Source organism: Melanerpes formicivorus, unplaced genomic scaffold, assembly GCF_026170545.1.
Source record: "Melanerpes formicivorus ecotype bairdi unplaced genomic scaffold, bMelFor1.0.p_v2 SCAF_7, whole genome shotgun sequence".
In the NCBI taxonomy this organism is placed as follows: Eukaryota; Metazoa; Chordata; class Aves; order Piciformes; family Picidae; genus Melanerpes; species Melanerpes formicivorus.
The window spans coordinates 2,512,284-2,524,427 of record NW_027142359.1 but is presented as its reverse complement, the minus strand read 5'-3'; the positions used below and the strand labels follow the sequence as shown (position 1 = coordinate 2,524,427).

At 47.3% G+C, this 12,144-nt stretch overlaps 1 protein-coding gene across 2 annotated transcripts in view; it reads left to right on the top strand.

Moving 5' to 3' along the window:
- USP24 (ubiquitin specific peptidase 24) overlaps positions 1-12,144 on the top strand; it is an 86,183-nt gene that overhangs the window by 28,666 nt on the left and 45,373 nt on the right. The window contains exons 14-26 of one of the 2 annotated variants that reach the window (XM_068140670.1): positions 522-617; positions 718-879; positions 2,098-2,142; positions 2,663-2,770; positions 3,944-4,093; positions 5,418-5,549; positions 6,619-6,730; positions 6,958-7,034; positions 8,928-9,068; positions 9,211-9,264; positions 9,939-10,054; positions 11,152-11,218; positions 11,926-12,036. In XM_068140670.1, the coding sequence (XP_067996771.1) occupies positions 522-617; positions 718-879; positions 2,098-2,142; positions 2,663-2,770; positions 3,944-4,093; positions 5,418-5,549; positions 6,619-6,730; positions 6,958-7,034; positions 8,928-9,068; positions 9,211-9,264; positions 9,939-10,054; positions 11,152-11,218; positions 11,926-12,036 (1,371 nt within the window). The remainder of the gene's footprint in view (positions 1-521; positions 618-717; positions 880-2,097; positions 2,143-2,662; positions 2,771-3,943; positions 4,094-5,417; positions 5,550-6,618; positions 6,731-6,957; positions 7,035-8,927; positions 9,069-9,210; positions 9,265-9,938; positions 10,055-11,151; positions 11,219-11,925; positions 12,037-12,144) is intronic. The other variant, XM_068140671.1, reaches the window with a different exon arrangement.

Here is a 12,144-nt window from a genome sequence, read left to right as displayed (position 1 = left end):
ACCCCCAGGCAGGAGGCAGCCACAGCTTCCCTGGGCAGCCTACTCCAGAGTCTCACCACCCTCATACTGAAGAACTTCTTTCTAAGCTCCAGTCTAATCCTGCTCTGCCTCAGCTTCAAACTACTCCCCCTTCTCCTGTCTCTACACACCCTTAGGAAAAGTCCCTTTGCAGCTTTCCTGTAGGATCCCTTCAGCTATTGGAAGGCAGCTCTGAGGTTCCCCTAGAGTCTTCTCTTCTCCATGCTGAACAACCCCAGCTCCCTCAGCCTGTCCTCATAGCAGAGGTGCTCAAGCCCCTGGATCACTTTTGTAGCCTCCTGTGGACTCACTCCAACAGCTCTGTGTCCTTCTTATGCTGGGGACACCAGAACTGGATAGCAAAATAAGGAATACACCTGGTGGAAACATGCTTGTTTGTATTTTGATTTTCATGCAGTAAAACAATTGCTGCATTTTTGTGTGCACTGGAGACTTATCAGACTTCCTGCTTTAGTAGTGAATGTTATTTCTTTGCTGTGCAGAGCTGGGAGACAGAGAGTGACAGAGTCAGGCAGAAGCTGTTGAGCCTGATAGGGCGAATTGGTCGAGAAGCTCGTGTGGAGACAACCACTGGCAAGGCAAGTGAATGGTTCTGGTTTGGATTTTTCCCTTTTAAGCAGAGCTTTTCTAGTCTCTGTACTCCCTAGGTCCTGACTAACCTGCCACTTTTCCCTCTAGGTTCTGGAGGTACTTTGGGAGCTGGCTCATCTTCCAACGTTACCATGTAGTCTTATTCAGCAGGCCTTGGAGGAACATCTGACGATCCTCAGTGATGCCTATGCAGTGAAAGAGGCAATCAAAAGGAGCTACATCATCAAGTGCATAGAGGATATTAAGAGGGTTGGTTTCTTATTCTCTCTTTTCCAAAATGAAATGTTGTCTAGCCTTGCTGTTACCCTTTCTTCCAAGATGCTCAAATTGCGTGTCCCATCTGTAAGTTCTTACCTTGGGGAGTCCACGAGAGGGGTAGGCTTTGTGTGAGCCACGTTGTTGACCATGAGACTCATAGTAAGTCTCTTGCCTTTGTTTTAAGCAAATTTTCAGCACAAGGAGTGATCAGTTTATGGGGAACTACCAGGATGGGCCCAAGGTTAGAATTTGCAAATGGAACCACTCTAAAGGTATGTCAGTATTTTACCTGTCCCTTTCATGTGAAAGCCTAGATTAGTTTTCTTTGAGCTAAGCATGTGTTCTGGCATGACCATTAAGTCTCAAGATGCAAACTGATATGTAAATAATAGTAGTTTTGTATTTTAATAAAACACATTCAGCCTTTTTTCATCTAACATAAGGAAGCCATTCCTGCAGCTACCTGTGTGAAGATGTTTCCTGGCAGCAGCAGAGATGTGCATGGTTTAGAAGGCTGCACATCCTGCACTGTTCACACAGGCAGGTTTTCCTGGGGTCTGCAGGAATGCTCCTGTCTTCTTTATTTTTGCAGTCTGAAATGTGCTGTAAATAAAGAAAAAGGCTTGCACTTTATTCAGTTCTTTCATGAGAAATTAGACTTTTGTCTGTGGTGCAGCATCTATAGAGGATTTGAGTTGTTCAGGAGGCATATAGAGTGTTGCTTCTTGATCACACTTCCCTCTGTGTGTGTTTATGAATATGGATTTCAGACTCTGGGTTCTCAATGTCTGTAAAACTTGGCAGGTTTTCTTTTCTTTTGGATCTTCTCTTGTGCTTTCCTTGTCTTGCATCCTTTTAATTACATTCTGGCAAGGCCCTTTACAGAGGTGCTGCAGTGGGGAACACTAATGGAAAGCGGTAATTGTAGGCCAGAAGGGACTGGGGTAACCATACAGCAGACTTCTAAAGATGACAGCATTTTCTTATTCCCCTCCATTGTGGGAAATGAAGTTGCAAACTGGGAGGGAGTTTAATATTAAAGCAGCATTCTCAAATACATGAGGAAGCTCTCAGAGAGCTCCCAGTTTTGGGCAGGTTGCTTCAATTTCTAAGTGTGTAGGTGGTACTGGTTGTTGTCAGTGTTTGAAGCAAGCATCACTTCTCTGAACAAGCAACCTTAGTACTGGTTTGTGTGGTCAAACTTTACAGACAATGAAGCCTCCCAGAAAAGTGCTGAGCAGTTCTAACAATGAGGTAGGAGGGTTATTCTTTGGAGGATCGCTTTACAAATGCAGCTTTGCTTCCTATCAGAGGGCTCCTTGCAGCACCAATCAGAAATTTCTTCATGTCTCAACCCTCAGCAGCATTTCAGGTTCTTCCTTCCATCACTCTTGCTTTAGCAATTGGACTGGATTTGCCCCATTACACCCTAACAGGCCTGCTTCATCTCCCATAATTCAGGAAGGTGGTGGTTATCTTCTCTTCCTGATGCAACTGAGTTCTTTTTGCCTACTTAATTTGCATGTTCTCTAGCAAGGAAGTGGTAATCTGGGCTTATTAAGGATAGCAGGATGACATATGTGTGCCAACGGACCTCTTGAACAAAGTCAAGAAGGGCCCTTTGGAAAGGGACTGGGAGCAAGTAACTGAAGCCTTCAGAGCTAGCCGTTGTTGGTTTGAAACAGCAGCATGAAGAGAAATGCTTAGGCTTCTAGGAGTGTAAGAGGAAAGTTAAAGTGTGTTGTGTAACTGTTTTTGCCTTCCCTACTACTAGTCGTCGCAGCACAATAATCCTCAGTTTGTGTGGGTGGTGCCAGCATTGCGTCAGCTCCATGAAATCACACGCTCATTCATTAAGCAAACTTACCAAAAGCAAGACAAGGTAAGGAGACATGCTGAGATTGATGCCTGAAACCTCACTGATTTATTTTGTTGTTGTATCTGTGCTCTTGTAGAATGTGGAAGCTTGAATGTGGAAGTGAGGGGAAAGGGGGGAAAAAAGCAGCTAAAAATGGAACCCCGCAAATACAGGGTTGAGTGATGTAGCATAAACTGTTCCAAGCAGAGATGCTGCTCTGTGTGCTGTCCATTTGTGTGTGTAGAAATCTGTTTGCTCTGTCAAAGGGTCACAGAATGGTAGGGGTTGGAAGGGACCTTGAAATATCATTAAGTCCAACCCCCCTGCCAGAGCAGGATCACCTAGAGAAGGTCACACAGGAACACATCAGGCAGGTTTTGAATGTCTCCAAAAGAGGAGACTCCACAGCCTCCCTGGGCAGCCTGTTCCAGGGCTCTGGCACTCTCACAGTGAAAAAGTTTTTCCTTTATGTTCCCATGGAACCTCCTCTGCTCCAGCTTGCACTTGCTACCCCTTGTCCTATTATTGGACATCACTGAGCAGAGCCTGGCTCTGTCCTCCCGACACTGCCCTGCACATCTTTAGACATGAATGAGGTCAACCCTCAGGCTCCTCTGCTCCAAGCTAAAGAGCCCCAACTTCCTCAGCCTGCCCTCAGCAGGGAGATGTCCCTCTCCCATCAGCATCTTTGTGACTCTGCTGGACTCTCTCAAGCACCCCAAGGCCCTTCTTTAACTGAGGAGACCAGAACTGGACACAATATTCCAGATGCAGCCTCACCTAGTGTCACCTTGTAGTTTATTTTATTCTCAGCTTTCTGTAGAATAATTAACAGCCTCTGTTAAGAAGTGAACAATGGCTGATGTTTAGATCAGCTGCTTTCTACCAGCTCACCTTGACTCTTGGAAAGAGACTGAAACACCAGCAAGTCACATGTGTTGTACAGTGGCTGGGTGGTGCTCTGGGACTTTGTTTACAGTGTGTAGGGTGTGTACTTCAGCACATGCTGAAAACACTAATATCAGGGGGCTTTGGATGCTCAGGAGAGAGACAAGTGATTAGTGAGGGGGCAGCATTACTCCTTCTGATAAGAGACACTTAGCTGTGGGGGAGCAGGCTGCTGTGTGCAGGTTGATGTGTTTTCTTGAAAGCCTCTTTCCTCAATCATTTTGTGTTGTTTTGTTTTGTTTTGCCAAGAGCATTATTCAAGATTTAAAGAAAAACTTTGAAATAGTGAAGCTGGTGACAGGAAGCTTGATCTCCTGCCACCGTTTGGCTGCATCTGTGGCAGGCCCAGGAGGACTTGTTGGAGCAACCCTGGTGGATGGCCGATACACCTACCGTGAGGTACTGAGCCCTGAGCTTCTTACTTACTACCCTGAGGCTTTCGAAACCACCGTGTAGTAGTGTAGCACTGACAACTTAGCCTGAGCTTAGGTGATGTTTCAGGATTGGAATGCACTGCTATCTGTTCTGTCTGATGAATAATTAAAGTAGTCTTCATTTATCATTCTGACACTTAATCTGTTAGGGATTGGTGTAGCTTTTTATTATAGAGCAAGGATGAGGACCCATCATAATCTACGAGGTGCCTGAAGTATTTAACTGATTGAGAGCTAGATCTCCCCATGCCAGACTCCCCCTTCCTCCCCACTCCAGACTCTCCCTTCCTCCCCTCTCCAGACTCCCCCTTCCTCCCCTCTCCAGACTCCCCCTTCCTCCCCTCTCCAGACTCCCCCTTCCTCCCCTCTCCAGACTCCCCCTTCCTCCCCCTCCAGACTCCCCCTTCCTCCCCTCTCCAGACTCCCCCTTCCTCCCCACTCCAGACTCCCCCTTCCTCCCCACTCCAGACTCCCCCTTCCTCCCCTCTCCAGACTCCCCCTTCCTCCCCACTCCAGACTCCCCCTTCCTCCCCTCTCCAGACTCCCCCTTCCTCCCCTCTCCAGACTCCCCCTTCCTCCCCTCTCCAGACTCCCCCTTCCTCCCCTCTCCAGACTCCCCCTTCCTCCCCTCTCCAGACTCCCCCTTCCTCCCCTCTCCAGACTCCCCCTTCCTCCCCTCTCCAGACTCCCCCTTCCTCCCCTCTCCAGACTCCCCCTTCCTCCCCTCTCCAGACTCCCCCTTCCTCCCCTCTCCAGACTCCCCCTTCCTCCCCTCTCCAGACTCCCCCTTCCTCCCCTCTCCAGACTCCCCCTTCCTCCCCTCTCCAGACTTCCCCTTCCTCCCCACTCCACACCCCCTTCTCCCCAGCTTCTGCTCAGGTATCCTTGCAGTGACTGCACCTTTCAATTGGCTGTGAAGGTCCTGAAACCTGGAAGAGATTTGCTGGTTAGGAGGTGGATAGCCACACAAAAAGAGAGCTTGTGACAGTTTGTTGCTAAGGGTTTGATCATTGTTTTTTTCCAGGCCAGTTGTGGTGTAGTAATTAATATACTATCAGGATAGGAAAGTAATAGGAAATTCAAGGGCACCTCAGTGTTCCTTTGTAGAAAAGCAATCAAAAATAAGTTAAATGAATAAATCTCACTGCAGAAACCCTCTCTGTTTCCCAGGCTTTGCAAGCTGTACTCTTAATTAGCAACTGACTTTGCAAAATAGAAAAGAAAATGCTCAGAGTTCTTGTTTCCGATAGAAAAGTCTTAAGCTTTAGTTTCTGTTTCCTCTTCCTCAGTATTTGGAGGCGCATCTAAAATTTTTGGCATTTTTTCTGCAAGAAGCAACCCTTTATTTGGGCTGGAATCGTGCCAGGGAGATCTGGGAATGCCTCGTCACTGGCCAGGACGTCTGTGAGTTAGATCGGGAGGTAAGGACAGCTCCTTGGTGGCTGTGCTCGCAGGCTGAATGGTGATGGCTCACAGAGAGCACATCGTGTGTGTTGAGACAGGAGGAACATGAGGAGCAAACACAGACTGAGGATGCATTTGTATGCTTTGTCTAAGCTAATGGAGACACTGTGAGATCGTAGAATCATCACAGAATGGCTTAGGTAGGAAGGGACCTCAGAGATCATCTACTCCAACCTCCCCACAATGGGCAGGGACACTTCTCAACTGGACTCAGCTGCTCAAGGCCTCATCCAGCCTGGCTTTTAATACCCCCACAAAGGAGGCATCCACAGCCTCCTTGGGCAGCCTGTTCCAGAGTCTCACCACCCTCATACTGAAGAACTTCTTCCTAAGCTCCAGTCTAACCCTGCTCTCCCTCAGTTTCAAACCATTCCCCCTTGTCCTGTCTCTAGACACCCTGGTGAAAAGTCCCTCTGTAGCCTTCCTGTAGGACCCCTTCAGCTATTGGAAGGCAGCTCTAAGGTCCCCCCCAAGAGTCTTCTCTAGGCTGAACAAGCCCATCTCCCTCAGCCTGTCCCCATAACAGATGTGTTCCAGCCCTTGGATCACCTTTGTGGACTCACTCCCAACAGCTCTGTGCCCCCCTTACGCTGAGGATACAAGGGCTGGATTAAATATTGGAGATGTGGTCTCAGCAGAGCAAAGTCAGAATCCCCTCTCTTGCCCTGCTGGCTACACTCCTCTTGCTGCAGCCCAGCACACAACTCTCTTCTGGGCTGCATGAGGGCACTGCTAGCTCTTGGGGAGCTTCTCAATAGGCAATTTCCCCAAGTCTTTTTCTTCAGAACTACTCCCAGCCCACTCTGCACTCAGCCTGGATTTGTGCCTGGGATTGGTCCAACTCAGATGCAGAACCTTGTGCTCAGATATGAGGTTACTAGGAGATTAGATTCTGAACCTCTTGCTGCAGTGCACCGAACTGCTCTAAGAGATAGTGTAGTATCTGGAAGGGTTTACCAGTGCTGCAAAGCACTGAAACATTTGCCATGACAATGGGATAAAAATAATCCTGCCTTTCATTCACAGATGTGCTTTGAGTGGTTTACAAAAGGACAGCATGATCTAGAGAGTGATGTACAGCAGCAGCTCTTCAAAGAGAAGATTCTTAAACTGGAGTCGTATGAAATTACTATGAATGGTAAGGAAAAGGCTTTAGTTTTGGAGATATCTACCAGGAGCCTTCAGATTAAACATCCAAACAGTTCTGTAATCAGTGCAGTAAAGGACTCTATTGCTGTCGTTGTGACAGTTGTAGAGGGAAAAGGTCAGCCTCTGTATTTGATAGCTTCTTTGCTTTTTCAATAAAACATAGAAGTCTAGCCTGATCTGACTAGCAAACTTGCCTCTCCTTTTGTTCCCTTGCAGGTTTTAGCTTATTTAAGACTTTCTTTGAAAATGTGAACCTGTGTGACCACCGACTGAAGAGGCAGGGAACTCAGCTGGTGAGTCTTCTGACACTCTTCTTGTACACTACCTGTGGCACCCTGGGGAGGGGAGGAGGTGAGACAAGGATTCTCTAGCAGCTGTTAATTACACAGAGCATCCTCCTAGCACTATGGGTTTCATTGTTAGACCATTCAGTGGATAAAGAACTGGCTTGAGGGCCGTACCCAGAGGGCGGCTGTCAATGGGTCCGTGGCCAAGTAGAGTCCCTCAGGGTTCAGTACTGGGACCAGTCTTGTTTAACATCTTTGTTGGTGACATGGACAGTGGCATTGAGGCACCCTCAGCAAGTTTGCTGATGACACCAAGCTGTGTGGTGCAGCAGACATGCTGGGGGGAAGGGATCCATCCAGAGGGACCTTGACAGGCTGGAAAGGTGAGCCCATGACACCCTCATGAGGCTCAACAAGACCAAGTGCAAGGTCCTGCATCTGGGTCAGGGCAATCCCAAGCATCTGTACAGGCTGGACAGGGACTGGCTTGAGAGCAGCCCTGAAGAAAAGGACATGGGGATGCTGGGGGATGAGAATCTCAACATGAGCCACTAGTGTGCACTCAGAGGCCAGAGAGCCAACCAGAGCCTGAGCTGCTTCAAGAGAAGCATAGCCAGCAGGGCAAGGGAGGTGATTCCCCACTCTGCTCTGCTCTGGTGAGACCAAACCTGGAGTAGTGTGTCCAGTTCTGGAGCCCTTGTTACAGGAAATATCTGGAGGTGCTGGAAGGTGTTCACAGAAGGGCCATTAGGATGATCAGAGGGCTGGAGCTCCTCTCCTATGGAGACAGACTGAGAGAGTTGGGGCTGTTCAGTCTGGAGAAGAGAAGGCTCCCAGGAGACCTTCTTGTGGCCTTCCAGTATCTGAAGGGGGCTACAAGAAAGCTGGGGAGGGACTTTTGAGGGTGTCAGGGAGTGATAGGACTGGGGGGAATGGAAGAAAACTAGAAATGGGTAGATTGAGATTGGCTGTTAGGAAGAAGCTCTTCAGTGTGAGGGTGGTGAGACACTGGAACAGGTTGCCCAGGGAGGTGGGCCTTATTCCTGGAGGTTTTTCAGGCCAGGCTGGATGTGACTGTGAGCAACCTGCTGTAGTGTGAGGTGTCCCTGCCCATGGCAGAGGGATTGGAACTGGATGATCCTTGGGGTCCCTTCCAACCCTAACAATTCTATGATTAACAAAGCTCAGTTCTGAACCTACAAGTCCACAATTACCATGTGAAATTCACCAACTGGAAGCTGATTTTTAGCTTCTAAAACTGTGCAGGAGGGACAAGGGGACTGCTTTTTCTCTCATGAATTCTAGTCTGCTTTTTTTTTTTTTGCTTCTCCTTAGCAGGGAAATACTCCCTAATTATTTCTCTTTTTCACCAGAGATTGAAGCTTATCATATTCTAACCTATAATGCTTTTTAACTCTGTGATCTTTCAGTGTTTTTGTTACATTAATGGTTATATGTTAAGTATTTCCCAGAGGCATTTCAGATCTTTATCAAAGAGTTAATTTACTTCAAATGTGTGTATTTTTTTGGCCAAGTATCACAGCAGCTTCTCTGATGCTTGATTATGTGGTTAGTAACCACGCTGAACTTTGTGAGCCAGGTTCCACTCCCCACTCAATCTGTCTGTGCTTTTAAAGCTTTCCATTTCTTCACTTGGCTTGACTGGGTGTTCTTTGGAACTTGTTTATCCACCTGTAAGTGGTATAAATATCCCAAAGCACATCTATTGATTTCACTCTGCACTGTGACAAAGCTTGGCAGCGTGTTGGAAAAGAACACTTCTAAGATTGACTCAAAAGATGCTTTTCCAGCAGATAGAAACCTGGTTTGTTCCTGTGGCTCAGCTCACTGTTGTGTAAGAGATCCAGTCATGCTTTACTGTTGTTCTTTCTTGCACAGAGTGTAGAAAAACTGGAACTAATAGGGATGGATTTCATTTGGAAGATTGCAATGGAGTCTCCTGATGAAGAAATTGCCAATGAAGCTATTCAATTGATAATAAATTACAGCTACATTAACCTAACTCCTAGGTTGAAAAAGGTAGGCATGGGAATGCTGTGGCATTCATAGAGCCTGGATGCTCTGCCTTGTTAAAATGTGTCATTGGAATCTGTCAGCCTCTGAGTAATTGCCATGATTTTGGTTCAAGTTCTAATTAATTTCTGCATTTTTTAATCTCTAGGATTCAGTATCACTGCACAAGAAATTCATTGCTGATTGCTACACACGGTTAGAGGTAAAGGACAGATTTGAACCTTGTACCTACATCATTTTGCAGCTTTTTATCTTAGTATAATAGAGGGGATTCTGCCCCTTGACTCTGCTCTGCTGAGACCCTCACCTCCAATACTGCAGCCAGCTCTGGTGTCCCCAGCATAAGAAGAGCAGAGGAGGCCACAAAGATGATCCAAGGGCTGGAGCACCTCTCCTGTGAGGATAGGCTGAGGGAGCTGGGGGTGTTCAGCCTGGAGAAGACTCTAGGGGGACCTTTGAGGGATCCTACAGGAAGGCTGCAGAGGGACTTTTCATGAGGGTGTATGGAGACAGGACAAGGGGGAATGGTTTGGAGCTGAGGGAGAGCAGGGATAGACTGGAGCTTAGGAAGAAGTTCTTCAGTAAGAGAGTAGGAGGGTGGTGAGACTCTGGAATAGGCTGCCCAGGGAGGTTGTGGTTGCCTTCTCCCCTGGAGTGTTGGAAGGTCAGGCTGGATGAGGCCTTGAGCAACTGAGTCTAGTTGAGAGGTGTCCCTGCCCATTGTGGGGATGCTGGAGTAGATGAACTCTGAGGTCCCTTCCAACCTGAGCCATTCTATGGTGTTGCTGTCCATAAATACTTCTTGTCCTCATAGTTCCCCAGGACATGCTAATTGTCCATGTAAACCAGCACTTCACACTCTGCTTTGCATTCTAGGCAGCCAGCTCCGCACTCGGTGGTCCAACGTTAACACATGCTGTTACAAGAGCTACAAAAATGCTTACAGCAACTGCTATGCCTACAGTAGCCACATCAGTTCAGTCTCCTTACAGGTAGGCCTGCCTTGAAAAGAATGAATATGACAGCAGACACTAGATCCCAGCTGCTTCTCAACTGAATGTGAATGCTAACTAAAATCCTTGGTGTGGGTTGGAGCACAGCCTTCTGGGGAGCAGCTGAGGGGGCTGGGGTTGCTTAGCCTGGAGAAGAGAAGGCTCAGGGGAGACCTTACTGCTGTCTACAACTACCTGAAGGGAGGTTGCAGCCAGGTGGGGGTTGGCCTCTTCTGCCAGGCAACCAGCACCAGAACAAGAGGACACAGTCTCAAGCTGTGCCAGGGGAATTTTAGGCTGGATATTAGGAAGAAATTCTTCCCAGAAAGAGAGATTGTCCATTGGAGTGGGCTGCCCAGGGAGGTGGTAGAGTCACCATCCCTGGAAGTATTTAAAAAGAGACTGGATGAGGCATGTGGTGCCGTGGTTTAGTTGATTAGATGGTGTTGGGTGATCAGTTGGACTTGATGATCTCTGAGGTCTTTTCCAACCTGCTTAATTCTGTATTACAGTTCTGTATGATTCCATATTCTGGTGGTTTCTCAAGTGAATATTCCAATTGCAATGCACTTTGACTTCCAGGGAGACCTGGAGAAACCTGTGTTTGTGAAAAATAAACACAAACAAGAAAACAAAGAAACAAAACCCAAACTGCCAAAACCCCAAAACCAAACACCTCCCTTCTGACCCCAAAACTAAACAAACAAAACCACAACAAATCCACAGACTCTTAGTAGCCTATTAGTCACTTGCTATTTCTGGGGCAGCAGGGATTGGGCTTGGGGTTTTTTTTGGTTTGTTTTAATTGGGAGAGGGAAGGATGGGATTTGATCTCCTAGCTTAACCTAACCTTGTGTAGCTTAAATACGTGAGTGCAGGGTGGGACCTTTGGAAACATGAAGCTTATTCTGGAGCTGGCTTCATCTCAAGCAGTCTAACCTAAACTTCTCGGCCTATTTGCCAAGTTCATTCCAGCTGAATGAACTCCAAGCTGAAGGAGTGGTATTTGGATACAGCTGATTGACAGTAGTTAGCCAGAGGTGTTGGAAATGAATTTCTGAGACAAGTTACTCTTGTTTTTAATGCTTTGTCTCCAGGTCAACTAAACTGGTAATAATTGAGAGGCTGCTGCTGTTGGCAGAGCGTTACGTGATAACAATAGAGGTAAGATCGGAGTCCCCACTAGGCAAGGCTGTGAACACAACTTCCAATGGTATGGAAACAGTAGAAGTTCTTTAAATCTGTAGGACAGAGAATATTCCAGGTGTGGTCTCTATGATGGTCAGACCACACCTGCAATACTGTATCCAGTTTGGGGCTCCCCAATTCAAGACAGACAGGAATCTGCTGGAGAGTGTCCAACAGAGAGTTGCAAGGGTGATTGCGGGGCTTGAATGTCCACCCTATGAAGAGAGACTGAGAGACTTGGGTCTGTTTAGTCTGGAGAGGAAAAGGCTGAGAGGGGATCTGATCAACTTCTATAAATATCTGAGGGGTGGGTGTCAAGATGAAGGTGCCAGGCTCTTGTTGGTGGTGCCCAGTGATAGGACAAGGAGCAACAGATACAAGGTGGCACAAAGGAGGTTCCACCTCAACATGAGAAGACACTTCTGTATGGTGAGGGTGCTGGAGCCCTGGAACAGGCTGCCCGGAGAGGTTGTGGAGTCTCCTTCTCTGGAGAATTTCAAGACCCATCTGGATGTGTTCCTGTGCAGCTTGCTCTACATGATCCTGCTTTGGCAGGGGGGTCAGACTGGATGATCTCTGGAGGGTCCCTTCTGACCCCTAACATTCTGTGATTCAGTGATGCAAGCATAGAAACATCTTTGTTTCCAAGGTTGGTGTTTATTGTCATCCTTCTCTTCCTGTAGGACCTCTACTCTGTTCCCCGAACTATTCTACCTCATGGTGCCTCTTTCCATGGACATATTTTAACACTTAATGTTACATATGAGTCTACCAAAGATACCTTCACCATAGAGGTATGTGTGCACAGGCTCTGTGTGTTGGCTGTAGTTGATCACATAGCTGCTCATGGATGTTCTGATGCCTGGACTGAGCTGGTTTTAAGGACTCCAGTTCAACTTGAA